Source organism: Seriola lalandi, unplaced genomic scaffold (genome assembly GCF_002814215.2).
Source record: "Seriola lalandi dorsalis isolate HSWRI2012SDOR001 ecotype SW California unplaced genomic scaffold, Sedor1 jcf7180002054169, whole genome shotgun sequence".
NCBI lineage: Eukaryota > Metazoa > Chordata > Actinopteri > Carangiformes > Carangidae > Seriola > Seriola lalandi.
Window position 1 is genome coordinate 610,206 of NW_019524722.1, and position 23,080 is coordinate 633,285.

At 41.3% G+C, this 23,080-nt stretch overlaps 3 protein-coding genes across 3 annotated transcripts; all 3 read right to left on the minus strand.

The window, feature by feature from the left end:
* Window positions 1-91: 91 nt before the first annotated feature.
* grm6b (glutamate receptor, metabotropic 6b) lies at window positions 92-15,638 on the minus strand. Its single transcript, XM_023403669.2, has 11 exons — window positions 15,230-15,638; window positions 13,418-14,010; window positions 9,633-9,849; window positions 8,179-8,314; window positions 7,867-8,021; window positions 7,378-7,518; window positions 7,080-7,280; window positions 6,189-6,328; window positions 4,257-4,880; window positions 3,868-4,179; window positions 92-1,691 (listed from the first exon to the last, which is right to left on the minus strand). Exons 2-11 carry the CDS (start codon window positions 13,952-13,954, stop codon window positions 1,452-1,454), a joined length of 2,703 nt encoding a protein of 900 aa, XP_023259437.1. The 5' UTR covers window positions 13,955-14,010; window positions 15,230-15,638; the 3' UTR covers window positions 92-1,451.
* A 626-nt stretch (window positions 15,639-16,264) lies between these two features.
* LOC111653193 (catechol O-methyltransferase B-like) lies at window positions 16,265-18,721 on the minus strand. Its single transcript, XM_023403671.2, has 5 exons — window positions 18,550-18,721; window positions 17,204-17,321; window positions 16,906-17,099; window positions 16,686-16,817; window positions 16,265-16,605 (listed from the first exon to the last, which is right to left on the minus strand). The coding sequence occupies exons 1-5, from the start codon at window positions 18,718-18,720 to the stop codon at window positions 16,426-16,428; spliced, it is 795 nt and encodes a 264-aa protein (XP_023259439.2). The 5' UTR covers window position 18,721; the 3' UTR covers window positions 16,265-16,425.
* Window positions 18,722-20,060: 1,339 nt separating this feature from the next.
* LOC147819255 (SRSF protein kinase 3-like) lies at window positions 20,061-22,305 on the minus strand. The gene is made up of 4 exons (XM_087173319.1): window positions 22,181-22,305; window positions 21,840-21,909; window positions 21,654-21,746; window positions 20,061-21,354 (listed from the first exon to the last, which is right to left on the minus strand). The coding sequence occupies exons 1-4, from the start codon at window positions 22,181-22,183 to the stop codon at window positions 21,170-21,172; spliced, it is 351 nt and encodes a 116-aa protein (XP_087029445.1). The 5' UTR covers window positions 22,184-22,305; the 3' UTR covers window positions 20,061-21,169.
* Window positions 22,306-23,080: the final 775 nt, after the last annotated feature.

Below are 23,080 nucleotides of genomic sequence, written 5' to 3' on the forward strand. Positions count from 1 at the left end.
GGTCTACAAACAATTCCCTCTTGACTGTGCTTTTATTCACAAACATTTCACTGAGGTGTGCTCTCCTGCAGAGGGCAGTGCAAACTCTTTTCTCACACGAGGACATGAATCTCACAGCCGTCCTGCACTGTGAAGGGAGATGCACTGCACGTGGTGACAGCTGAATCCATTCGTACTTTAAAAGGCTGCGCCAGTACAGAAGGTAATCCTCAAGAAAGACATTGGTCAAAACACCTTCAGTAAAACCTGAGTTGTACATTGTGATCAAGTAACAAAAAAGTACACTGCACTTGTTAATTTTGGGAGTTACCTCAGGCTAAATATAAGATAATGTTTGCAGAAATGAGAATTTGTTGTGATAGAGAAGCTTTCATAGCACAAGATCAAATACAACTGATGCAGTGAAACTTTCTGACGAGGTTCCCATGCATGAACATAACAGCGGCTCGTCTGTGACATTTGGCTTGCTGCCATACAAACTGACCTTCAAGCACACTTGCTTGATAGTTTGACAAACAATATGGGGAAATGCCAAACATTGTTTTCCACTGTGGAAAAATATAAGTACCAGAAAAAAATTAATTGCCTGTTCACAATCACTTGTATCCTGTTTTTACCTGTGAATTTCCAGTTTCCACAGTGAAAATCAGTTTGTACCATAATGCTTGTATTCATAACACTAATTTAAATAAAAAAGCTTTGTTGTATTAGAGAGTGGATATTGAATGATTCTGCTGCGAGTGCTAACAGTTAAGTGATCAATTCTACATTCCCAGAGGAGTTTATCAGAAATAGTAACAGGACATGGTGGTGGTGCATTTTAAAAGCTACTTACCTCCAGTGCAATCGGAGGCAAAAGTCACGATACCCCATACAAACAATATTTCAAAACATTCATGTACACATAAAACACACAATCCATGCAGTGCTTTTGGAGCCAGTAAACAACAACGTTTCATCGATCCCGAGGGATTCCACATACATGTACATCTTCCTGTAGGGCAAAGGTCGCCATTTAAGCTTAACTTATTTTTTCCTAAACAGCATTTCCCAGGGAGAGTTAAAACTAACAATGCCTCTTCGTCAGTCTGAGGTGTATATGTGGTGGTTGTTACAAAAAAAAAAAAATTACTTGCATTCCATTCAGGATGGCTCAGCATCCTTTCAGTCCTTGTTTAAGTGTACTAAAAAGTTGTTCATTTTAAGGGTGAGCATTTCTGTTTCCTTTTGTGCTTCATTCCAGGTTTAGCAGTTCTGAGAAATCTAAATAAGTGTGAAAAGAAACCAGGAACGTCTTTGCTGGTGTTCAAATCCATAGTGAAGGGGGAGAAGAAAAAAAACAAATCCAGCCAACAACAAGAGTAAACGCAGATTTTTCACTCATCATCAACCAGATCATTGTGAGCTTGTTAACGTGATGTGATGAAACATGGACACGTTTTTTTGTCGTTTCACTGTGATCTGTCCGGCTCGATCTTGGACTCTCCATTCTGCTTGTCGCTGGACTTCTGGGACAGTTGCGTGGTCACAGTGGCTGCCTGCACCACGGCTTTGAAGCTGCGCTTTCTCTTCTGGACGTTCTGCTCCGGGTGGAAGATGATGACGTACACTTTGGGGATGTAGAGCATGCCCAGGGACACGGTGGCGCTCAGGCTCATGGACACTGTCAGGGTGGTGGTCTGGATGAACATCTGCAACAGAGACACGACAGGTCAGAGGAATTGCTTTACACACGGTTGTGGTTTTTACTACTGGACTATTGATTCATTTCAGCAAATTTCCATCCATCAGTGTGCAGTTAATTGATTTTATCGTCATGCACAGGTTAAATAAAATGCACTATATGTAATCTCATAGGTTGTCACAACGCAGTCTTTACGGTTTTCATCTCAAAGCACAGGAGGCAGTGTTTTTCCCCTGATGAATGATTTATGACCTGGTATATGTAGTCAGGAAAGGAGGATCTATTTATGGGCTTTGACCACGTCTACTCTTCTCTGCTCTTCCTACTATTGCAAATCCAACAGTAATAATGAGAAGTGACTACTCCTGAGATCTGCCTCACAATAAATTATGAACTCATTATTCAAGCAAACTGTACAGGTCATAAATAAGTCAAGCCATACGTGCCATAAATAAGATATATTTGTGCCATGAATAAGTCATAAATTGTACACTATCCACAGCAGCAGCACATCCTGCCATCTCCCAGGCTGGTGTCCATATAATACAATTTCTTTTATCATCTTGCTTTTTATCGGTCCCTCTCAGAGACGTCTCCATTTTCTATAAGCAGCTGTGGTGACTTAGAAGTTGAGTGGATTGTATTTATGTGCTTGGCCCGAGGCGAGCAGAGAAACTGGCTTGGTATCAAGTCAATGGTTCCCCCATATGTAAATACAGACGCGGAGCAGGTAAATCACCTCCTCCTACACGTGGTCCTACACATGATGGGAGGATGGGAAGATACAAGCCACTATTTTCGTGAGCCAGACAAAAGTTAGAGTCTATATTTAGCTCTTTTTCTAAGTGATGATTAATTGAATGGGATGGCTGAATTGGTCTACGAGGGGTCCTTACTGTCCCTCGGCTCATCTGACCTCCTTTCTTTTTCCTCGCTCCCTTTTCTTAATTCACTTCTTTTCCATTCGGAGGAGGTGAAAAGACTTTGAAAGTACCTCGGGCTTTAATTGTTTCAGCCTGGCTGATTCATAATACGACTCTCTATTAGTCAAAGCGTATCTCTATTTTTTAAATATTCGCCCCAACAGTCTCGTACTTTGTGATGGCAGAAAAAATAGCCCACAAGCTAAATTAAAGTCCAACTACAGTGGAGGCAGGATGTCCTGAGCACAGCAGGAAGCAAATATGATATGAAAAGCAACAAACTCAAACTGAGAGATTCATTTACTCTCTTACTATTAGTGTATCTGATTCTGTATTGCATAATTTGATTCATCTCATTTAAAACAAAATGAATGTTGTGACAAACAACTCTACAAATACACAAATTTAATCACATTAAATCATTATTGAATGCAAAATTTAATTACTAATGTACATGTTATATCCCTTAGCAGAAATGTAGATAAGGCGTAAGGTAATGTTTGAACAATACAACTCCAGAGTCACTCATACAGTACACAGAGGATAAACCAAAATGTCCAGTGTTTCAAAAACTGAACAATTATTTTACTTGTGAATTCAACTCATTATTTCTCTTTTAAAAACAGCACTGTCAAGCGCCTCAACATATGCAATATATTTTTGATTTATTTATTATTGGACACATTTGTTCCATAAGTTTTTTTTTCCGTCGTCAAATTAAATTAGTTGATAAATATGTTTTTATGTATCCCTCTTTTTAGTGGCCAGTTTTAATATTAGTCAATAGCATGACAAAACTGATTTAGTAATTGATTCATATTTTTTTCATATTTAAATAATCTGTTTGATTATTCTAATGTAATAGTAAACTGAATATCTGGGTCTGCTGCAATGACAGAATAAGCAACATGAGGACGTCACTTGAACTTAAGGCAATTGTGAGAGGCAGTGGTCAACATTTTACAGACTGAACAAAAAGATTAATTGAGACAATAATCGGCAGATTAATTGAGGATGATAATAATCGTTAGTTGCATTCCAGCACAAAACAAACTCAGGGTCCAACGTGATAGTCACTTGGCCTTCATTAGCAGAAAGAGTTTGCCCAGTTTTCATGGAAGTGTAGGTGTTCGAACCTCCCATTATTTTGAGCTGAATGAAGTTAACCTGAGATTGTCACTCAGAGTCGTTTTAAAGACTCTGAAAGACGATCCCAGTAGCCTGAACCAGTGAAGCCTGTGAAAATGTAAAATTTCCCACCTTCTCAGTCGACTGCGCTGTGCCAAAGAAGATGGGTACGAAGGCCAGCCAGATGATGCAGGTCGTGTACATGGTGAAGCCGATGGGCTTCGCCTCATTGAAGGTCTCAGGAACTCCTCTGCTCTTGATGGCATAAACCGTGCAGGTGATCATCAGAACAATACTGTAGCTCAGGCATAAGATGAGGGACAGGTCGGACATGTCACACTTGAGGACTCCACGAGCAAACTCTGGGTTTGGAGGCTTCTGCTCCTCGTAGTCGATGATGGTGTGAGGGGGCATCACACCAAACCAGATGAACACCCCGAGTAACTGCGGAGAAAGCAGGGTTACAGTGCTACAAAGGATCTAGGTGACGATCTATGTGATGGACAGATATGCACACTTACCTGCACTGAGATGAGTATAAAGGTGATAATCAGCTGAGAGGTAGGGCTGATGAATTTTGGGGGCGTGACCGACTTCTTGCCCTGTTCGAAGATGCGGTAGATTCGGTTGGTCTTGGTGAGCATGGCAGAATAGGTGATGCACATACCGAGCCCCAGCAGTAACCTGCGGAAGGCGCAGACAGCCACACTGGGCTCAGCTATCATGAGGAAGGTGATGAGGTAGATAAGAAAGATGCCTGTCAGCAGCACGTAGCTGAGCTCTCTGCCGGAGGCCCGGACAATGGGGGTGTCGTTGAAGCGGATGAAGGTGGCGATGACTCCGGTGGTGGCCAGGATCCCAAGGATGGCCAGGAAGACGGGGATGATGGCCCAGGGAGAGCTCCACTCTAACTTGATGATGGGCGTGGGTCGGCAGCCCGTGCGGTTCTTTAAGGGCCTCATGTCAAAGGGGCACATGTCACAGCTGAACTCGTCCAGAAGATACTGGTAGCCGTCACAGAGCTCACAGTGCCAGCAGCAGGGAACTCCCTTCACCATCTTCTTCCTCTCACCAGACTCGCAGGGGAAACTGCACACTGACTCTGGGATTTTTCGGTCACCACCTGACCACTGCATCTCCTCAGGCTAAGGTGGACATACAAACGCACAAGCATTATCTTATTTTACTTGAAGTACAGCATAAGCTAAGACTCTTTAAAAGGCTAAAAACTGCTGCCATTAGATGAACCACAATCTGTGAGAAGGAACATACTAAATCAATGATTTACAGGCATAGATTGACATTTTGGGAGATACACATTTGTCTTCTTGTCGAGAGTTAGCTGAGCATATTGATACCACTCTCAATCAATCTGACCAATCTGACCTGGCCTTTGCCAAAGGCAACAAAATCTGCCTGCTAACAGCTCTAAAGCTCATTGATTAACATGTCATACTATGTTTGTTTAATGCATACAAAAACCAAGGTGTAAAAATGTACACTTTCTTGTTTTCTTACCAAGAGTTAGCTAAGAGGATCAATACTATGATCATGTCCATATGCTAACTATGTAACAAGAGCCATCTTAGCTGGTTTTAACATTAAGGCTGGAAACCAGGTTAATGTTAGTTTTCCTCTCGCTAATTTCAACGAGATGCTGTAACTGGCCAAGATATAGTCTGGCACATAATCCTCAAAATATGACTTTTTTACACTTTGGTTTTTGTACACATTAATACGCAAGATATTACATGTTAAAGTGATTCAGGTTAATTGACGTGGGGTTGTATGAGGTACTTATCTATAGTCAGTGTGTTATTGATTGGCACGTGACCAGTTTGGAGAAGCAGGCAAGGAGTACTGGCACAGAAGCTGAGTGATGTGGACGGAACCAGCCACAAAAAACGTGTTTTGGCCACTTTTAAGAAAAATCCCCACTGAAAAAGCCAATATTAGTTAAAGTGCAAACAATTTTTTTAAATATTTTCACCACGTTGAACCACATTTTCTCAACTGCTTTCTTCAACTGGTATTGGCTTTTTTTTTCGATGGGTATTTTTTTTAAAGTGGCTAAAACACGTTTTTTACGGTTGGCTATGTCCACAGCAGTATATCACTAAGCTTGTGTGCCGGTGCTCCCGGCTGCTTCTCTAAACTGACAGGGCGCCGATCCGAATCGACTGAAGGTAACACACTGACAATAGATAAGTACATCACACAACCCCACATCAGATTACCCAAACTATCACTTGAATTACTGAGCTTCAACGGTGCTGGAAGGCAGATCTTTTACCTTTGGACAGAGCCAAGCTAGCTGTTTCCTCCTGTTTCCAGTCTTTATACTAAGATGAGAGTGGTACCAGTCTCATTTAACTATGTGCAAGAAAGTCACTTTTTTCAAAATTCCAAGTGAAGTTCATGTTTCACTCAAATAGACCAAAAAAAGTATTTACATTGAGTCGGAGGTGGTTTGTCCATTGGCCGATAAGCTTGTAGCCAGGGTTGCTGACATTGGACAGTTGGTACTGGAAGATGTCATACCGACCAGGAGCATCTCCATTCTCATTGAACATCACTCCAGTTCCTGCGCTGCCTGTTTCATAGAGACAGAGTTTTAATGACCTGGGCACTATCAATAAAGAAATACAGTGAGTTAGAGTAGACATGTAATTCAAGCTCTCTAAGCTGGAGATATGCAACCCCATCTTTTGTGGCAAGGAAAACACCCACACACTGTTGAAAACAGCTTGTGTTTACTTTCTCCAGTCTTGTGCAATCATGTGGAAATAGAGTGCAGGATGCTCTTTAGTGAAGGCTTTCCTCCACGCGTACAGTCTTTCAGTGCACTCTGCTCTGTTGCCTTAACGTGATGTTCCTCTCAGGCGCCCTCAGGTCCCTGCAGGCGCTCAATCAGGAAATCTTCCATAGAAGCCAAGGTCATCCAGCAAGAGGAGAACAGTAAATAGGATGCTTTCATAGAACACTATTTTTCCTTTTTTCGAACTTACTTTTTTATGAAAGGAGAGGATGAAAAGCCAGAGCATTGTGTAAAGGGAAGAGCAAGGAGGCAGCCCTAGGGAGGGGACGTGCTTTGAAGAAATGTGTTGTGTTCTGTAGCTAGGTACATTTGCAGAAACATCTCCAGGCTCCTGTCTTCAAGCTAACCTCCCCACCACTGTTTTTCTTTTCTAAGTTTGCTGCTTTTCAAACCCTCTGAAGAGCAGCAGTGAATAAGCAAAGGTTTTGCCAGCACAGATCTCCTGTAGCGGAGGGTTTCTCACCTAGTTCGATCTAAATCATCACGTTACATGAGAAAAATCACAGATTGAATGTTGGAAGCTCACCATTGAAGTTGACAGAACGAATGTATTGTAGGAGCATTCGTCCTTCGACAGGGTCCATCTTCTCACAAACACCCATGTAGCCAGCACAGAGGTCCAGGTGCATGCTGTGTAAGGCGTGGGCCATGGCGTACACAGCGTCAATTACAAACTGCACCTTGCCCTCCTGTTCATACTGAGAGTCTCGACTGATTCTTTCATCCCCTAACAGATGACAAAAGTGTCACACAAGGAAAAACTGCTCACACAGAAAATATTTGAAATTTTCTAGGTCTTCCCCGTATGGTAAACTGTATCATACCTGTACATTTTCTTCTACCAGCTTCATATTTTATACCAGGGCGAGTTAGTTTGCACTTGAAGTCGTCCTCCCAGAATTCTGCAAACCACATGTTTCTCCTGTTGTTTTCCAGAGATCTCGAAGTGAAGTACTGGTCAAACCCTGAATTGTTTCACAAACCAGAGTTTCATGATTCATGAAAATGTCACATTCTTTGAAATAACAGCACTCTGACTGATATGGTTGACTGGCAATAAACATACTGTGCTAAAATCTGAAAAAAAATCTCATTTTGCGCAATGAAATATGGCTATGACTCAGTTTACTCAATCTTTAGTGGCAGAGTGGAAATATCACTATCAGACTTATCAATCATTCATTTCCTTTATTTCCGTCATTGGTATTAGACTCATCTGTCAACGTCACATGTCCCAGGCTATTGTACATATTCCTATTGCATCCAGCTGGTTTGAGTTAGATGGACTAATCTGATTTTATAAATTGCCCTACCATCAATAGAGGCTCTTTTTGGAAGGATGGTGACAGCGCCCTCAGCCACGTCCTCCTGGTCTTGAATCGGGGAGTTTTTGGCACCCCAGCTGTCGGAGCCAACAAACAGGAAGTGCCCTGTCAGGTTGGCCTTTTTGGCAGTCTGCAACACCCGCCTGGAAGAGGTCAGAATATAGTTAATCACACATTTTCTACTGCACTCCTCTGCTGGTGGTTAAGTGGGATTGTCAAACAGCAGACTTGACAATTAAATATAAAAAAGTTTATCTGTTTTCCTCTGTCCAGGAAGGTGTGGAGCAGAGTTTGACTCACTTGATGTCGTCCTCGTTGGCAAAGATGATGACCCCACGAGCATTAGAGGTTTCCATGAGTCTCTTGATGATTTTCTCAAACTCCCCTGGTCTGGGCTCTCTGGGAATCTTTATGGACTGGGCAATACACAGCCCTCCTGTGTCAGAAACATTGGACATATGTTGGCATTACAGTACATACCTGCTTTCTTCCCTTACTGCAAAACAAATTAACTATGTGCTGTATATAATACTTCTAATAATAAGTATCATAACTGAAACCTGGAAATATATGCTATACATTATCAAAAGGGTGATTAGCAATATGATGCTATTACATAAACTTAGATATTCATGTTCCACATGCTAACATGCTAAACTAAGATGAACATGTTTGACATTATATCTTCCTAACAACAGCATTGTTATTATGACCATGTTAGCATGTTAGATAAACGTTAGCATTTTGATCAAAGTGCTGCTGTGCTAGCATGTAGAGTCTTAGTCGTGTTAGTGTCGATGTAGATCACCAGAGTTAAGCCACAAAACATGTTAAAATTACAAAAAAATTCCATGAACCAGGTATAATAAATATTAATATGAATCTAAGAGTCTACTTCCATACTGGCAGCTTTGTGAGGTTGCACTATGATACAGTAGGTGTGTTTCCATTAACCTGCTTAATGCACTGAAATTTGAAATTGCAAACTTAAAAACACAAAAACCCAATTTTCGCAAAAAAATGTTCACACTCGCATGAGGTGGTTTATCAGACAATTCAACAAAACAATATTTTACAGAATTGAAATGGAAACACTTTTTTCGCATTCAAGTCTTGGTGCCTGTTGTATTATGCCCCAGGGAGCCAGTTCCAACTGAGAGGCAGATGCTGCTGTCAACAATGTTCAGTGTTCAGAGAAAAAAACACAGCTTTATTCACATCACATCAGTCAATGGAAACACAGACCACTCACAATTGTGTTTTGTTACTTTTCAAAGAAAAACCGCCTTTGTGTTGCACAAAACTACAATGGAAACCCAGCTCGTGATGCTTGGGGCTAAATGCTCATTTCAATGGACACATTGAGATTTGGACCATGAATGTACAGAACTTCATGGTAATACATCCAATATTTGTTGCGATATTTCAGCCTGGACCAAAGAGGGGGACCGAACCACATCACCACAGTGACTAACAACATGCTGGTACAGTAGTGAACTGTCTTGCATTGTCAGTAACTGATCTACAGTATGTGTAGGAAATTTTGATAGTATGAAGACTGAACCCACATCACATCATTTGAGCTTTTAAACCCATATGATGTGCTGACTTCTCTTTGCCCTGTTAGTCCTTGTGTATTAAAGGATTTTTCCGTCCTATTTCTGTCTTTTAATGAGCGAGGACAACATGGTTTGGTATGAGTAATCCCTCATTGTCTGAGCAGTGAATTCACATCCACACAGCCAGGCACACACCTGCTTCTCTGGATATCTGGAGGAAGGCATCAACGCCGCTCTCTCCATAGTTGCCCTCGGAGGCCAGCGTGGAGACATAGTTCCAGCCCATGGCTTTGACAATGTCCACCATGGCCTGGGCCTGGTAGGAATCAGGAGGCACCACACGGGAGAAGAACTCGTAGCGACTGTTGTCGCTCAGCTCCGGGGCAGTGGAAGCGTAGCTGATCTGTGGGATCTGAGACACAGGGATGGGTCAGTGGTGACGAAAGAGTCGGGTCAAGTGGAAAACATGAACAGCGCTGATTATTAGGCCAATAGTTAATCCAAAGGTAAAAGGAATGACAAGAGGAGGCAGTGAACCATGTCAGAGGATGATGCACCACTTACTCACAGACAAAACCTTAGCAGTGTCTAATGGAGGCCTACCACATTAATACTGACAAGTTGTAGTGCATTAAAATCCCAAAATTGGACTATCATAGAGAGAGTTCATCTCTTGAACAGCCTGTGTCCTCGGTAATTCTCAGAATTGAGGCAACTTCACAGTGTGATCTGCCCAGAGCTGGTTTGTGCTGAGGATATAGCCAATGCCACAGTGAAATACAGATGGTAGGAACCACAGCTGTAAAAGCATTTGTTTGGGAAAAAAATGGATGAGAAGATTAATTTACTGGTGTGCTACTTCTTTAATGACACAGTTTATGTCGCCAATCTCAACCCTGACCCTGCTAATGCCGGTCCCCCAGCGTGGCTTAACGTTGGGCCCTCTGGAGGGGACGAGGAGAAAAAGGTAGACACAAGGGGTAGTGAAGGGAGAAGGAGAGAGGAGCGAGAGAACCATTTCACAGATTATCTGGAAGGATTATAGGGGTTTTAGTCAAATTACGTTAAGCACAGAGGGAGAGACAGAGATCAAGAGACTAGAAAAAGGTTAGCATTTCTCAGCTGTAAGCCATACAATATATTTAATTCTGATTGCCACATGCAGCTTAAATTTGCTGCTCTGTGTTAACCCCATCAAGATCAAATTCACTGGACATCCTCCATGTTACAGGGCACGTCTTCAACCAGGGGTGAACTTTCTCCAAACCAGAGGTGTTCAACAGCTGTATGTAAACCAACAAGTCCACTGGGAGATATGTGCCATCAGTGTCCAGAGGAGTCTGTGTTAGCAAAGTCGTTCAAATGTTTGCATACAAATTTTGTAATGAACAAGACAACACGTAATCCTCTCCAAATTAATCCCACAGAAACATCTGCACCAAATCACTTCACTAAAATCAATGAGCCGTATCAGTAACACAGGAAGTATCCTGTTGCCGTCCACTCCCGCTGAAATCTTCTCACATTCAGTAAATGATCGGAATCGCTCATGGAGTCAAGCCAAGAAAAATGTGAATGTAGATTAGCGCTGATATAAACTTGCAAACTAACATACTAAACACTGAATGGACTTCTGCTAGTGCACAAGATAAAGAGATTTTATAAGCATGTATTTTTTTTATGATCCTCAAAAATGAGTCACTAGAATATGATCAAATGTTCATGCATTCAAAGGTTCAGGAAAGCTGAAGTAACACGTCAGTTATTTCATGATTAATATGTTCTTATTACCTTATTGCAAACTCAAATGATTAAGGTTTGAGAAAATGAGGTTCAACTGTACAGTCTGCAGTTGCAGTTAATTGGAATTATGAACAGTGCATTGAAATATTGGATGATACAAAATTAAAGGGATCATTAGGCTGCAATTATTAACGACTATTTTCACGCTCAGTTAATCTATCGAGTACCTTTTTGATTAATCCATTAATGGTTTAGGCTATAAAATTAAAAAAAAAAAAAAAGAGAGAAAACAATACAACAAAATTTCCATTACAATTCCCAACAGCCTTCTTCAGAAAAGCAGCAAATTCTCACATTTAAGAAGCTTGACTAATAATCTGTCAATCAACTAATTGATTAATTAATAATTTCAACACTGCAAGCTTTGTAGAAAAAAGGAACTGGATGAGTCCTGTTATTGAACAAGCTCATATGTGGAAAAATAAAGATAAAAACTAAAGCAAATAAATTGCTTTAGAGATAAACTATTGACTAAATAACGTAACCTTGAGGTATTGGTCAATTACTGCAAAAGCGAAGTAATAACAGTGTCAGTGCAAGATGCTGAAACATCTCCTGCTCTGGCTAAGAGCAGATGTTCAATGTATAGTGAGCGGACGGTCTAGAAGCATCCGCAGTCCGGAGAGCAGCACATATGGACAGTAGGAGGAAACACACCATTTAGCTAAATCTACTCCACACCGGCCACAACTTGCTGTTATCCTAGAACCAATGTCATCCTGCTGCCCTGATGCTCTATTTTCAGCCCAGGGTCCTGAGCTGCTGAGAGGGGCTTAGTGGAGGTTGGGATCTATAATTCTGTAGTTAACATCTGCCCTGTATACAAGCTGCCCCTCCTTGGCTCTCAACTCAACATCCTCATATACAGAATGCTGCAACAAGTGACGTCCAGGCAAGTAGAAATAAAATATTTACTTAAAAAAAATTTGGCCGCTTTGACTCAGGCTGGTGTTTATTTTTAGAGGTTTCTAGATTTCTGGCAGGCTATGTCGGTAAGTCAATGAGAACATGGCATAATGTGGGATTTACACAGCCTCAATGTCTCTTCATCGCTGTAAGCAGTGTAATCAATTATTAAAGGTAAATCATCTGTTTAAAAAATAACTGTACACCGAACGCATCACATGGATTAGCCTTCATGACAATGGGCTCACAATCCCCTGAAGTGTGCCGTCCATCAATACAAGAGCTCATCCAAACTATTCAGTCTTTTTAAATGACTTGTTTCAAAATCATATCAGGTTGAATGTGTCAGTACAGCAGCAATATAATGTAATGTCCAATATTATCAATCCAAGTATCCAACAAGAGTGAAATGATGTTATTAAATATGGTTTGTAAAATCAATAACTGAACTGCAACTAAACGTAACCAAGTTCATGCTGCAGAAATAGATAATAAATAATAAAATGTAATGATGATCAATGTCCCCATTCATCATTTAAGAGTGGACTTACAGTAAAATGAATACACGTGCCGTGTGGACCTGTGCATTTTATCTAGATCTGTAGTGAGTAAATTTAACAGTAGAAACAAACAGATACATTCAGTGAGAAAAACTAGAAGTTTTTCTATTTTGAGCCATAAATCAATTTTAAATGTGTGCATTCTTTCTGATACCACTACAATGTGATGACACACTGAACATACAAAGTATTAAGGACATATTATTGATAGCCCCACCCACTTTGGCACAGTCTCAGTTGACAATCAGCTTGTAGATCCTTCTCTTGCTCAGTGATTCCTAGTCTTTTTTGTCAGCTAATCAGATGTTACTGTGTGGCCTTAGTGTGGACGTGTTCAGAGATTAACCGAAAAGTGATTCTTCCTTTGACAAGGTGAAAGCAGTATTTCAAAGAAAATAAAAGTCAGAATTTTGTTGGTTTGTTTGTTTGTTTGTTTTAAGTTATTATCCCTTTTACCATAATCTATGTATTTATATCTTTGGGACCCCTCAGAATTATGTTAGGGCCCACTGTGTGATCCTGATCCCCAGGTTGGGAACCACAGCTCTACGTATGTTCCTCTTTCCTCCTTTGTGGATAGATTAAAAAAGAGAAAGCAGTGAGGGGATAATAGCTTTCACCTCATCAGCTTACTTTACTGAAAAGAGGAACTGTCCCAAATATTTTGCCCTTTCAGTGTTTAATGAAGAGAGTTAGTGAAAGAAAGCTCACCGCGAACAGTCTGAGCACATTGGCCACCATGATGGACACCGAGCTGCCAGATGCCCCGATCACCCCGACCACCCTCTCTGGTTTGGGGATGATGGGAGGCTCTCCATTTGAGCAGCGAACATCTGAGTTGTCCTTTTGGATGAGGGCCTGGACAAAAGTGAGCGACTGCTCCAGGGCGTAGGTGTCTCTGGAGCAGGTGTCCAGGATCCGGGCCCCCAGAGTGATGTTAGGCAGCAGGTCCGGGTCACTGTTGATCTGGTCCAAGGCATACAGCATGGCCTCCAGTCGGTGGATCCCCTTTTCTCGCTTGATCTCCCCGCAGGGCACCCCGGCAGGTCCTCGAGAGTGCACCGGGAACAGCCCGCCCAGGGTGATGTCGCCCTCGATTTTGATGGACTGAGGCTGGGTGCCCTGCTGGGCCCATGAGCCCGGGCTGATACCCACCAGCAGCACCCACAGCAGCCCAGACCATGTTCTGTATCCGGATAGTGAACCGAGCCAGGAGCACTGGTGGGATGATGGGACCTCTGATGTCATGATGATGACCAGCAGAGGTACTGACAGCACCAGGCCACTCCCTCTACCTTTGACACCTATGGGACAGTTACAGAAGGGGGCTTTAGGGTCTGATCATCTTCTCATCATAAATTACTATAATATCTGTAGTCTCTGTCTTCACTGAGAAGAAGAATGCTTGAACCTTTCTCTCAATATCCCTTTAAGTTTAAGGTTTAAAGTCAGATCAAACATGTTTTCCACAATTTTTGACCACATCACATTTAATTTTTGTATTTTTGTTTGGTCTGTTTCACCACTGAAGGTACAAAACAATAAATTAGTTTGATCGTGGAAGAAAAATCTAAAAGTCTTTGCATCTTTTCCATCCTTTAAAAGGTTTATTCTGGTTTGACCTTTGCCTTCATGCATAACATGATATTGTAATAGTAGATCTGCCAGTGGGTCTGTGGAGCTGATGAAGTCATATTGACTTGAGAATAATTCCCATAGGTAACAGATTGTACAGATGCAGTGGGTTTCTTTTTAAAACTATCTAGCTATTGTGGTGAATCAAAGCAGAAGCAAGAAACCATAAGAAAAGACTAAAAATAAAGCTATACATATATGCACACTTTAAAAAAGCTGTGGCTGAGGAGAAGATTTTAGGCAGCCTGCAGGATGACACAGAGTGAATGCTGGAAGCTTTTATCAAAGAGAGCTGAGAGCCAATTATGGAAAACAATATAAATTTTGCAAAACAGAAAACATCAACTGAACCTTTGCAGGATTTCATGCTCCAAAAGCTGGAGCAGGTTAATTATATCTGCATGAGGATCATTGACAAAATCCACAGTAATCAACTGAGCTCAACCAAATGTAAAAATGTCATTATCAAGAGTGCAAGTATATTTAACATTTCCCGGCAGAATTTGGATGCAAGCACATATTTATTACGAGGTAACTTCATTTTGTTAAACTGTAAGTATTGAATCTGAATGCCTAAAATGAATTAAATCTAATAATATTAGTTTGCCTTCTTACATATTTCTTTTATTTTTAATTTTAAATACTATATTCATACTTAAACTCATATTTATGATGCAATATCTTTCTATTTTCCTGCACTGCACTTGTAAAGTTTAATCCATGGAAATTTGTTGAAAATATTCTTAAAATCTAAAAAATGATTATACGAATCTGCAGAAATTCTAAGCTGCATAACTCCCAGCTGTTGCAGATCATTTTTCTAATTGAAAATACAATCACAGACAACCTGCAAGGAGAGGAATTTCAACATGTAAAGGCGCTTCTTACCTGCCCATTCTTCATCGACCAGTCTCGATTTTATCCGTCACACGAGCTCGTCCACACAGGCCTCCGGCCATGGTCCAAAATGTGATTATGTATCTAGAGGCAAGGCTCTCCTCTCTTCACCAAAAGTAAATCCTCTATCATCTCAGACAGGCGCTGTGCACTCTCAGAAATAACCAGAACACACTAAAAACAATGGTTTAAAAAGAAGTAGTTGTGATTCAACAAGACAAAAGGAAAACACTGACTTTTGAGGCTTTAGGGTGTAGTATCATGGCAGAGTCGGGGAAAAGTGGAGGAAAAGCGCAACATTACAGCAGTGAGATTCTACAAATCACTGCCAAATCCCTTAAAAGCTCTCTCCCTCTCTCTCTCATTCTTTTTCCAGTGTGTGCATCTCTGTCCAGGCACTCCCCCCCCTCACTCTCTCTCTCTCTAACGCTCTCTCCCTCTCTCTCCCTTTCTCTCTGTTGAACCCTCGCCTCTCTCGCTCTCTCAGTGCACTAATGGCCACAGATTGGGATTATCATGCAGGCGTCTGTGAAGAAAGCAGTAGGTGGACTAGCCCATATTTTTTTTTTTTTTTTTTCATACGGCTGAACCAAATGCAGAGCCCCTCCCCTCCCCTCCCCTCCCCTCTCCATCCTGGTATGATGGAACTCTGTCACTTTGAGAGATTAGATGAGCAGCGATTTGATTCATACTCTCACACACACTAAACATGCCACACACACTCACTCTACTCTTCCACACACACACACACACCTGTCAACGCTGGCACAATGGTGGAGAATATCAGAGCAGAAAATAGGTTTGTGCACCACAGAGTGCTGCCGGATTAGATTTATTATTGATTTCAGTTGATGCTCAGGGAAAAGAAGCCCCCCGGATCAGTTTGCAGCTCATCATCTGTCAATTAGGAGCTCAAATACAGAATCACTACCACCACCTACTGTACCACTGTATATAGACATCTCAAAGAGTGCATCAACTTCCATCTTTTGGCTGTATGAAAAATAAAGCACACAACACAAATGGTTTGTTTTCCCCTCACGTTTCCTTTTTATTTCAAGTTAACACTCTCTATGACATGTTAGAAAGATTTAACTCCTGATTTTAAGTCTGCTCAGTGAACCAAAGACAACAGAGGTCTGAGGTTTATTACTATCTGTGTAAAACATGACTCTGTTTGTTAAAAACTACCCTTTGAAGACAGACTTCTCCAAGCCGTCCTCCACTTTGGTGTACTCCAGGTGAGATTTGAAGTACCGGCTCTCGTATCGCGGGCTGCTGCGGATGTACTCCAGGTAGTCAGGGGTTCCAGGGCAGATGACGTTGTCGGCCAGCAGGACACTGCCTTTCCTGAGCAGGCCACACTCCTGATTATAAAAGCAAAGTGAGTGTCAGGGCAGAACAATCAAGAGTTTGATCAGTACAAAGTAAGCACAACACAACTTGCCTCCATCAATTTTGTGTCAGGGAGGTAGCGATCCTTCCAGTGATCCAGGAAAACCAGGTCAAATGTTGTAATCCCAAACTGCTCCTTCATCTTGGGGATCCAGTCACCAGATGCACCTTCGACTAACTGGACCTTGAAAGAAGAAGGACACCATCTTCTGACATGAACACACACTGTAAATCATTGTTTTTCAGTTTACTGCGGAGACATCAGGCTTTACCTTTTCCTCTAGTCCTGCCCACGCAATGACCTGACGGGCAATTGCAGCAAAGTCTGGGTTAAATTCAAGAGTGATGAGTTTGGCATGAGGGGGAAGCAGGCGGGCGATCCGCACCGTGGAGTAGCCACAGTAGGTTCCCAGCTCCAACACAGCGGCTGGGTTTATCTCAGACACCACAGAGTCAAGAATGCAGCCTGCGGCAAAACAGAACAAGCAGACACTAAAACACACAGCTGGGTCATGTAAGGTAATGAGTTCACACATGAAAGGAAATAGACGTAGAATGACAAATCAATACCCTTCTCATCCCCCACATTCATGGCCCACTCCTTGTGTCTGCAGAAGTCATCGATGGCTTTGACCACGCTGCGAGGGTCTCCTCTAGTGGCGTTCTTCTGTACTGCATTCAGGAGCCGCTGAGGAGAGGGTGAAGAAACAGTGCCGTTTTACAACATTATAATCAATGTCACCGATCATTTATCGTTAATAATTCAATCATTACTGCTGGATAATGTTTGGGTTGCCTATGGGGCAGTTACAGAGGGGGATTTAGGGTCTGATCATCTTCTCATCATAAATTACTATAATATCTAAAGTCTCTGTCTTTACTGAGAAGAAGAATGCTTGAACCTTTCCTTCAATATCCCTTTAAGATTTACAGTCACATCAAACATGTTTTCCACAATTTTTGACCACATCACATTATTTTTTTGTATTTTTGTTTGCTCTGTCACACCACCGAAGGTATAAAACAATCAATTAGTTTGATTGTTAAAGAAAAATCTAAAGGTTTTTTCATGTTTTCCATCCGTTAATTCTGGTTTGACCTTTGCCTCCATGCATAACATGACGCTGCTAACTCACATTAATAGAATACAAGATTTAACCTGAGTGTTCATGAGAATAAATTGTTTTTTGCCCATCAATATGTTAAAGCTTCCGGTTTGTTAGGAAAATCACAGGTGTAACTAATTAGATTAACAGTTACTGTATCCCAGTGAGCCAGCATGTACAATAGTAGAACAGTGGGGTACTTAGATAATAATTATTAATCTTGTTAGTTACACATGTGAAAGGTTTATTGTTGCATGTTAAATCTAGTCCTGACCTGCACCTGACTTGTTACAGTTTAGGAATTCTTACATCACTGTGTGAAAATGCTATTAAAGCTTAACAATGTCTTCACTGTGGAGCAACATCATGATTTCAGACAGGCCAGATTTAATATTTAATTTTCTTTCTCAGTTAAAGTACAGTTTTTACTTGGTCACATATTATTTTACACAGTCACGTTTGGATAAACCTGAAATATCTCATCAACTATTGGACGGATTGTCATGAATCTTATTCTCTTATCCATGGTCCCCAGAGGAGGAAGCTCTCTAACTTTGGTGACACCCTGACTTCTTCCCACTCTCAGGGTGAGTTGTAATCACTATGGTGATCCCTCAACTCTTCATATGGTGCCATCATCAGGCCAAAATTAAAATTTTTAAAATACTTTGGTTGACATTTAACCTTTGTGTATGTGGCCTCTTCTTTTTTATTTGCGAAGCATTATTTTCTGTCACACAGTCATTAGTCATTAGTGTGTTTGGGCTGCTCTTGTGAGAGGTGCGTTTTTTTTTTATAGTGAAGGCGCACCTGAGGACGAGTTGACTGGGTCAGTGTGTCCAGCATCCGCTCCACAATGACATCATGCCAAATCAGCGCCAGTCCTCCATGATACTGCACAGCAGTGGGGATCACCCATCTGTACAAGGCATACAGAAGAGCTGCTCCACTGATGCAACTGTAAATAAGTGTCAGCCACATCCTACAACCAAGACAGAGCACAAGCATCAGTTCAGCATGGTGATATGGTGCTGTGTTATGAAGAAAGGCTGTGATAAATGAAGCACAGGCAAAGTGCAATAACAACACATTTGCATGAGATAAATGAAAGCTCTCATATCGCCTCTCACTCTACCTCTCCCTTTGTGTCAGGCTAATGAGATGGGTGTTTACTATGCAGTGTACAATACTGATACTGCTCCTGTTTTCATTATCAGCTGCTGCTGCTGCTGCTGCCAGGTCCCCGCGTACATCCACTCACGTCTTAAAGTGATGCTATCACTGTAGGATATCATTTAATATCAACGGCAATAAACACTGGTAAACACACTGCACGGTGCTTTGCTTGCAGCTTTCCCACTCTCAGATGCAATTAATCTGTTTAGACTTCTCAAGCACACACGAAGTGGGGAGAACAGAGAAGAAAAGGAGGAGAAAAGCACAGCCAGAGTCCATCTGTGGGAAAGCAGAGAAGAGAATCGCTGGAAACGACTCTACCTTGCACTATTAATGCAACTGTGAAAGACCAGTGGTGGTTGAGGTAATTGCTTTTGATTTGGAGTTTGAGTTGCATGGCAACTGGTTGGGGGTTAAGAGCTGTGTCACAAAAGGCAGAACACTGGGACTTTAACCTTTACTTTGGCTTACTCCAGACATACAGCAAGACATTCAGAAACTAAAATACAGAATGTCTTGGCATGGCTCGATAAACACTTTGATCAGTGTTTAGAGACACAATTGCGTAGTACAAAGTTAGATGGCATGCATACAACCCACATCATGAAAAGGTTATGAGAAAACTGTGAAAATGGCATGACTGAGGAGTATTGAAGTAATGCCAGTTTGGCAGTATATCTAATCTTTGTTCGCCCACAATTTCCCCCAGTGCTATGAGTGCACGCACTCATCAGTCCAAAACAGCAATTATACTCAGACTGATCCGCCTCCCTTGAGCAACACAGGAACAAACACTTGTTAGGCATAAAAATAAAAACCACCCCATGCATCCTTAAAAGGTCTCTCATTAAAATCTAATAGACAATAAGACTTACATGTGCGGGCAGGCACCGCTCCCTGTCCTCTTCTCAACTCCTCTAGCTGCTAGAAGAAAATCTGTGAGTTTTCTATCACCCGGACATATGCTTGCCTTTACACGAGACTAACTCCTCCCTCCTCTTCCTTCCAACCCCCTCTCAGAGCCCTGCTGAATGTGGGCATGCAAGGAATGCACAACACACCAGATCTTAACAGTCAACACATTACACATACACACATTCACTCACTCACTCAGGGATTGCAAAAAAGGAGGGAGTAATTCCTGATGCCATTTAATGATTTATTAGGGTTAACTTTCAGTGCTGCTGCAACCAGCGATAATCATGTCTGGATGTTTAACCTGATACTTTAGTGAATAATTTCAAAATTATATCTCATTTCCATTTTGATTACATTTTCACCTAAAATGAGGTTCCTGTCAGAGTGCAGTTTGTTCTTCATAAACCAACATATAAAGTGCGTTTTTCTGAGGTGAGTCATCAAGGTAATCTTTCAAGTTGACATTTCGGACACTGAGTTCTCTTTGAATAAATCCATTTCATGCTACCTTTTCCATGTATTTAAATAAACATTTCTTCAAAGGGATCTTGATTTACAGAGGCTTCAGAAAGTATTCAGACCCTTTCACTGTTTGCACATTCATTGTGTTGTAGATTTAATATCACATTGATAAGATTGCCATTTTGCCCGTCAATTCATACTCAATAATCCACATTGTGAAAGTGAGAAAATTTCAAGAATTTATTAAAAACCAAAAACTGACACCTCTCATTTCTCATCACCTCCTGCTTGCTTTCATTTTTCTTGAGATGGGTCTAGAACTGGAACTGGAGTCCACTTGACAATTCACAACTATATAAATTGAATTGAGTGGTCATAGTTTAGAAAGGCACAGAACAAGTCCAAGGTACTCTGTGTTAGTGAGTGAAGATCGATGGGCAAAATTGCCAATTTTATCCATTTACAATTAAATCTACAACACAGTAAAGTGCAAAAAGTGAACGGGCCTGAATCATTTCTGAGGTCACTATACCTGTCTCATAATAACTCCTGAATAATAACAATGTTATGTCAGCATAATGAAACTCAAGAACTCCATCATCATGTTAAAAGGCACTTTTGCAGTAAGACAAAACTTCTCTTTGGTCATTGCTGTGCCTGAATTAGATGTGATGGCCATTTAAAGACCGAACATCCAAACTGTGAAAAGGCTCTTAGTCAGGCTAATAAATATTTATGAAAGCTGTGCTCATGATGCCAGCACCAGACTACTCCCACAGCTGACCCAAGTCCTATGTCACATGCAATATGTCTGAGTCTGCTCCTGAACAGAGAGCTATTCCACTGGGCTCTGAACGATATAGGGCCAGGCTGTCTAGGAGGCAACCCAAGGGTGTTTCAGACACTGGGCAGCCGTGGCTCTTTTCTCCGGCAGCAACTCCAACATGGTCAAGAGGAAAGAGCTGAACTGGGCGGCTTCCTCCTGCTGCCACTCGTACTTATCTTGTAGGATTTCAAACAAGCTCCATGGCTCGAGCTTCGAGATGTGTCGCAGTTGTCCTGGACAAGGTAAAAAGTAGACTGATACAACACCTTTGTCTTCTTTTTGCAAATAAATTGTTAATATAAAGTTTGTAATTTATCTCAAACACCATCTACCACAAAGTGTGAGGGCTCCACCATAATATGAAGAGCATCAGGAAACTAAACTCTAAATCATTTTTTAACATTTATACAATATAATATAAAATGCTCCAACTATATTCTGAGTATTGGAAAATATATTGCAAATATCAGATGCAGGAAATTTCATAATATGAAGCGCATAATGTTATTTTGAACAATTGCGTACACTTTACCTTTACGGTTGAAGTATTGTTGGGAATTTCTCCCTGAGAGGGCAAACTGGGATGGGAGGGGTCCCAGCAGCTCAATGATGTGGGCAATGTGATCTGAAGAGACACAGAAAGAAAGATGAAAGATGCTGTATTATGAGCACATTTAGTTTAATCAAGGACAAAAGGGATGCAGTGACCAAAACAAACCTTCCTCTCGGGAGAAGCTGGCTCCTGATTGGGGGTCGAACAGATAGTCCCCAGTGGCAAGCTCAAAAGCCTAAAGAGCACACAAAGAAACAAAGATGCTGATGTCAAATCTAAGGTCACAGTGACCTTTGACCATCAAAATTCTAATCAATTCATCCTTGAATCCAAGTGAAGAAAGAAATTCCCTCAAGGCGTTCCTGAGATATAGCCTTCATGACAATGGGACAGACAGACGGACAAACAACCCGAAAACATTTTTATATCGTCTGCAGGTACAGAGGCATAATATGAGATGGAGAACAATTAAAGAAAAAACACATCTGTACAGATGTTTGTCTCACCATGCAGGCGGTGCTCCAGATGTCAGCTGGTGTGTCATACTCAGCACCGATCAGGACCTCCACAGAGCGGTACTGTAACGTCTGGATGTCTTCAGTGAAGTGTTTGTGCTAACAACAGGAGAAATGAGATTTTAATGTTTTAAAAAATTAACTGCAACTTATTCAACTTAATACATGGAATTACAGACTTTTTACTCCTAATTACAGGACGTGCATATCTTAGCCAAGATTCTGTTATATATATTATGTCAATAATTATCATATGTGGTTGTAAAATGTTAATTATGTCTGTAATGACAAATTACAAAACAAATTAAAACATATTTCTAACAACCATGCTAACAGCTATTTGAGACTGTACTTGAAGAAATGTGGTGCATTAAGCTAAATGCTAATATGCTGACATGTGAGGAAGAAAATACACATCCTGTAATGTAAACTGGCTGGCACCTAGAAATAACCCTATAACCCCACTGATTCGACTCCTTGATCCTGGATCAAGGAGATACTACTTACCTTAAACAAGTACCCTTCCCTGTTTATTATCAACCACCGTCTGTCTCCCTCTTCCCTCTTACATCACCAACGCTTCATTGTCTTAATAACATCTTACCTGTGCATATGTTGATTCAGTCTAGGGGCCCTGTCTGCCCTATCCATACATATGCTCATCCAGCCCAAGACCCCCTCCTACCCCCTGATAACTTGAACCAAGGTGCTACACTACAAGACCTCTGATAAATATTACCTTTTGTTATAACTTCCTTTCCTGTCTGACCAAATGTCTGTAACCCCAGGTATATGCAAATACAGTTGTCCATCCTTTGTCTTTCACTGTATAACTGTCCCCCTGCCCTACACTCGGGGTCAGTCTACTGCCTCAGACCCGCTCTGTGTCAG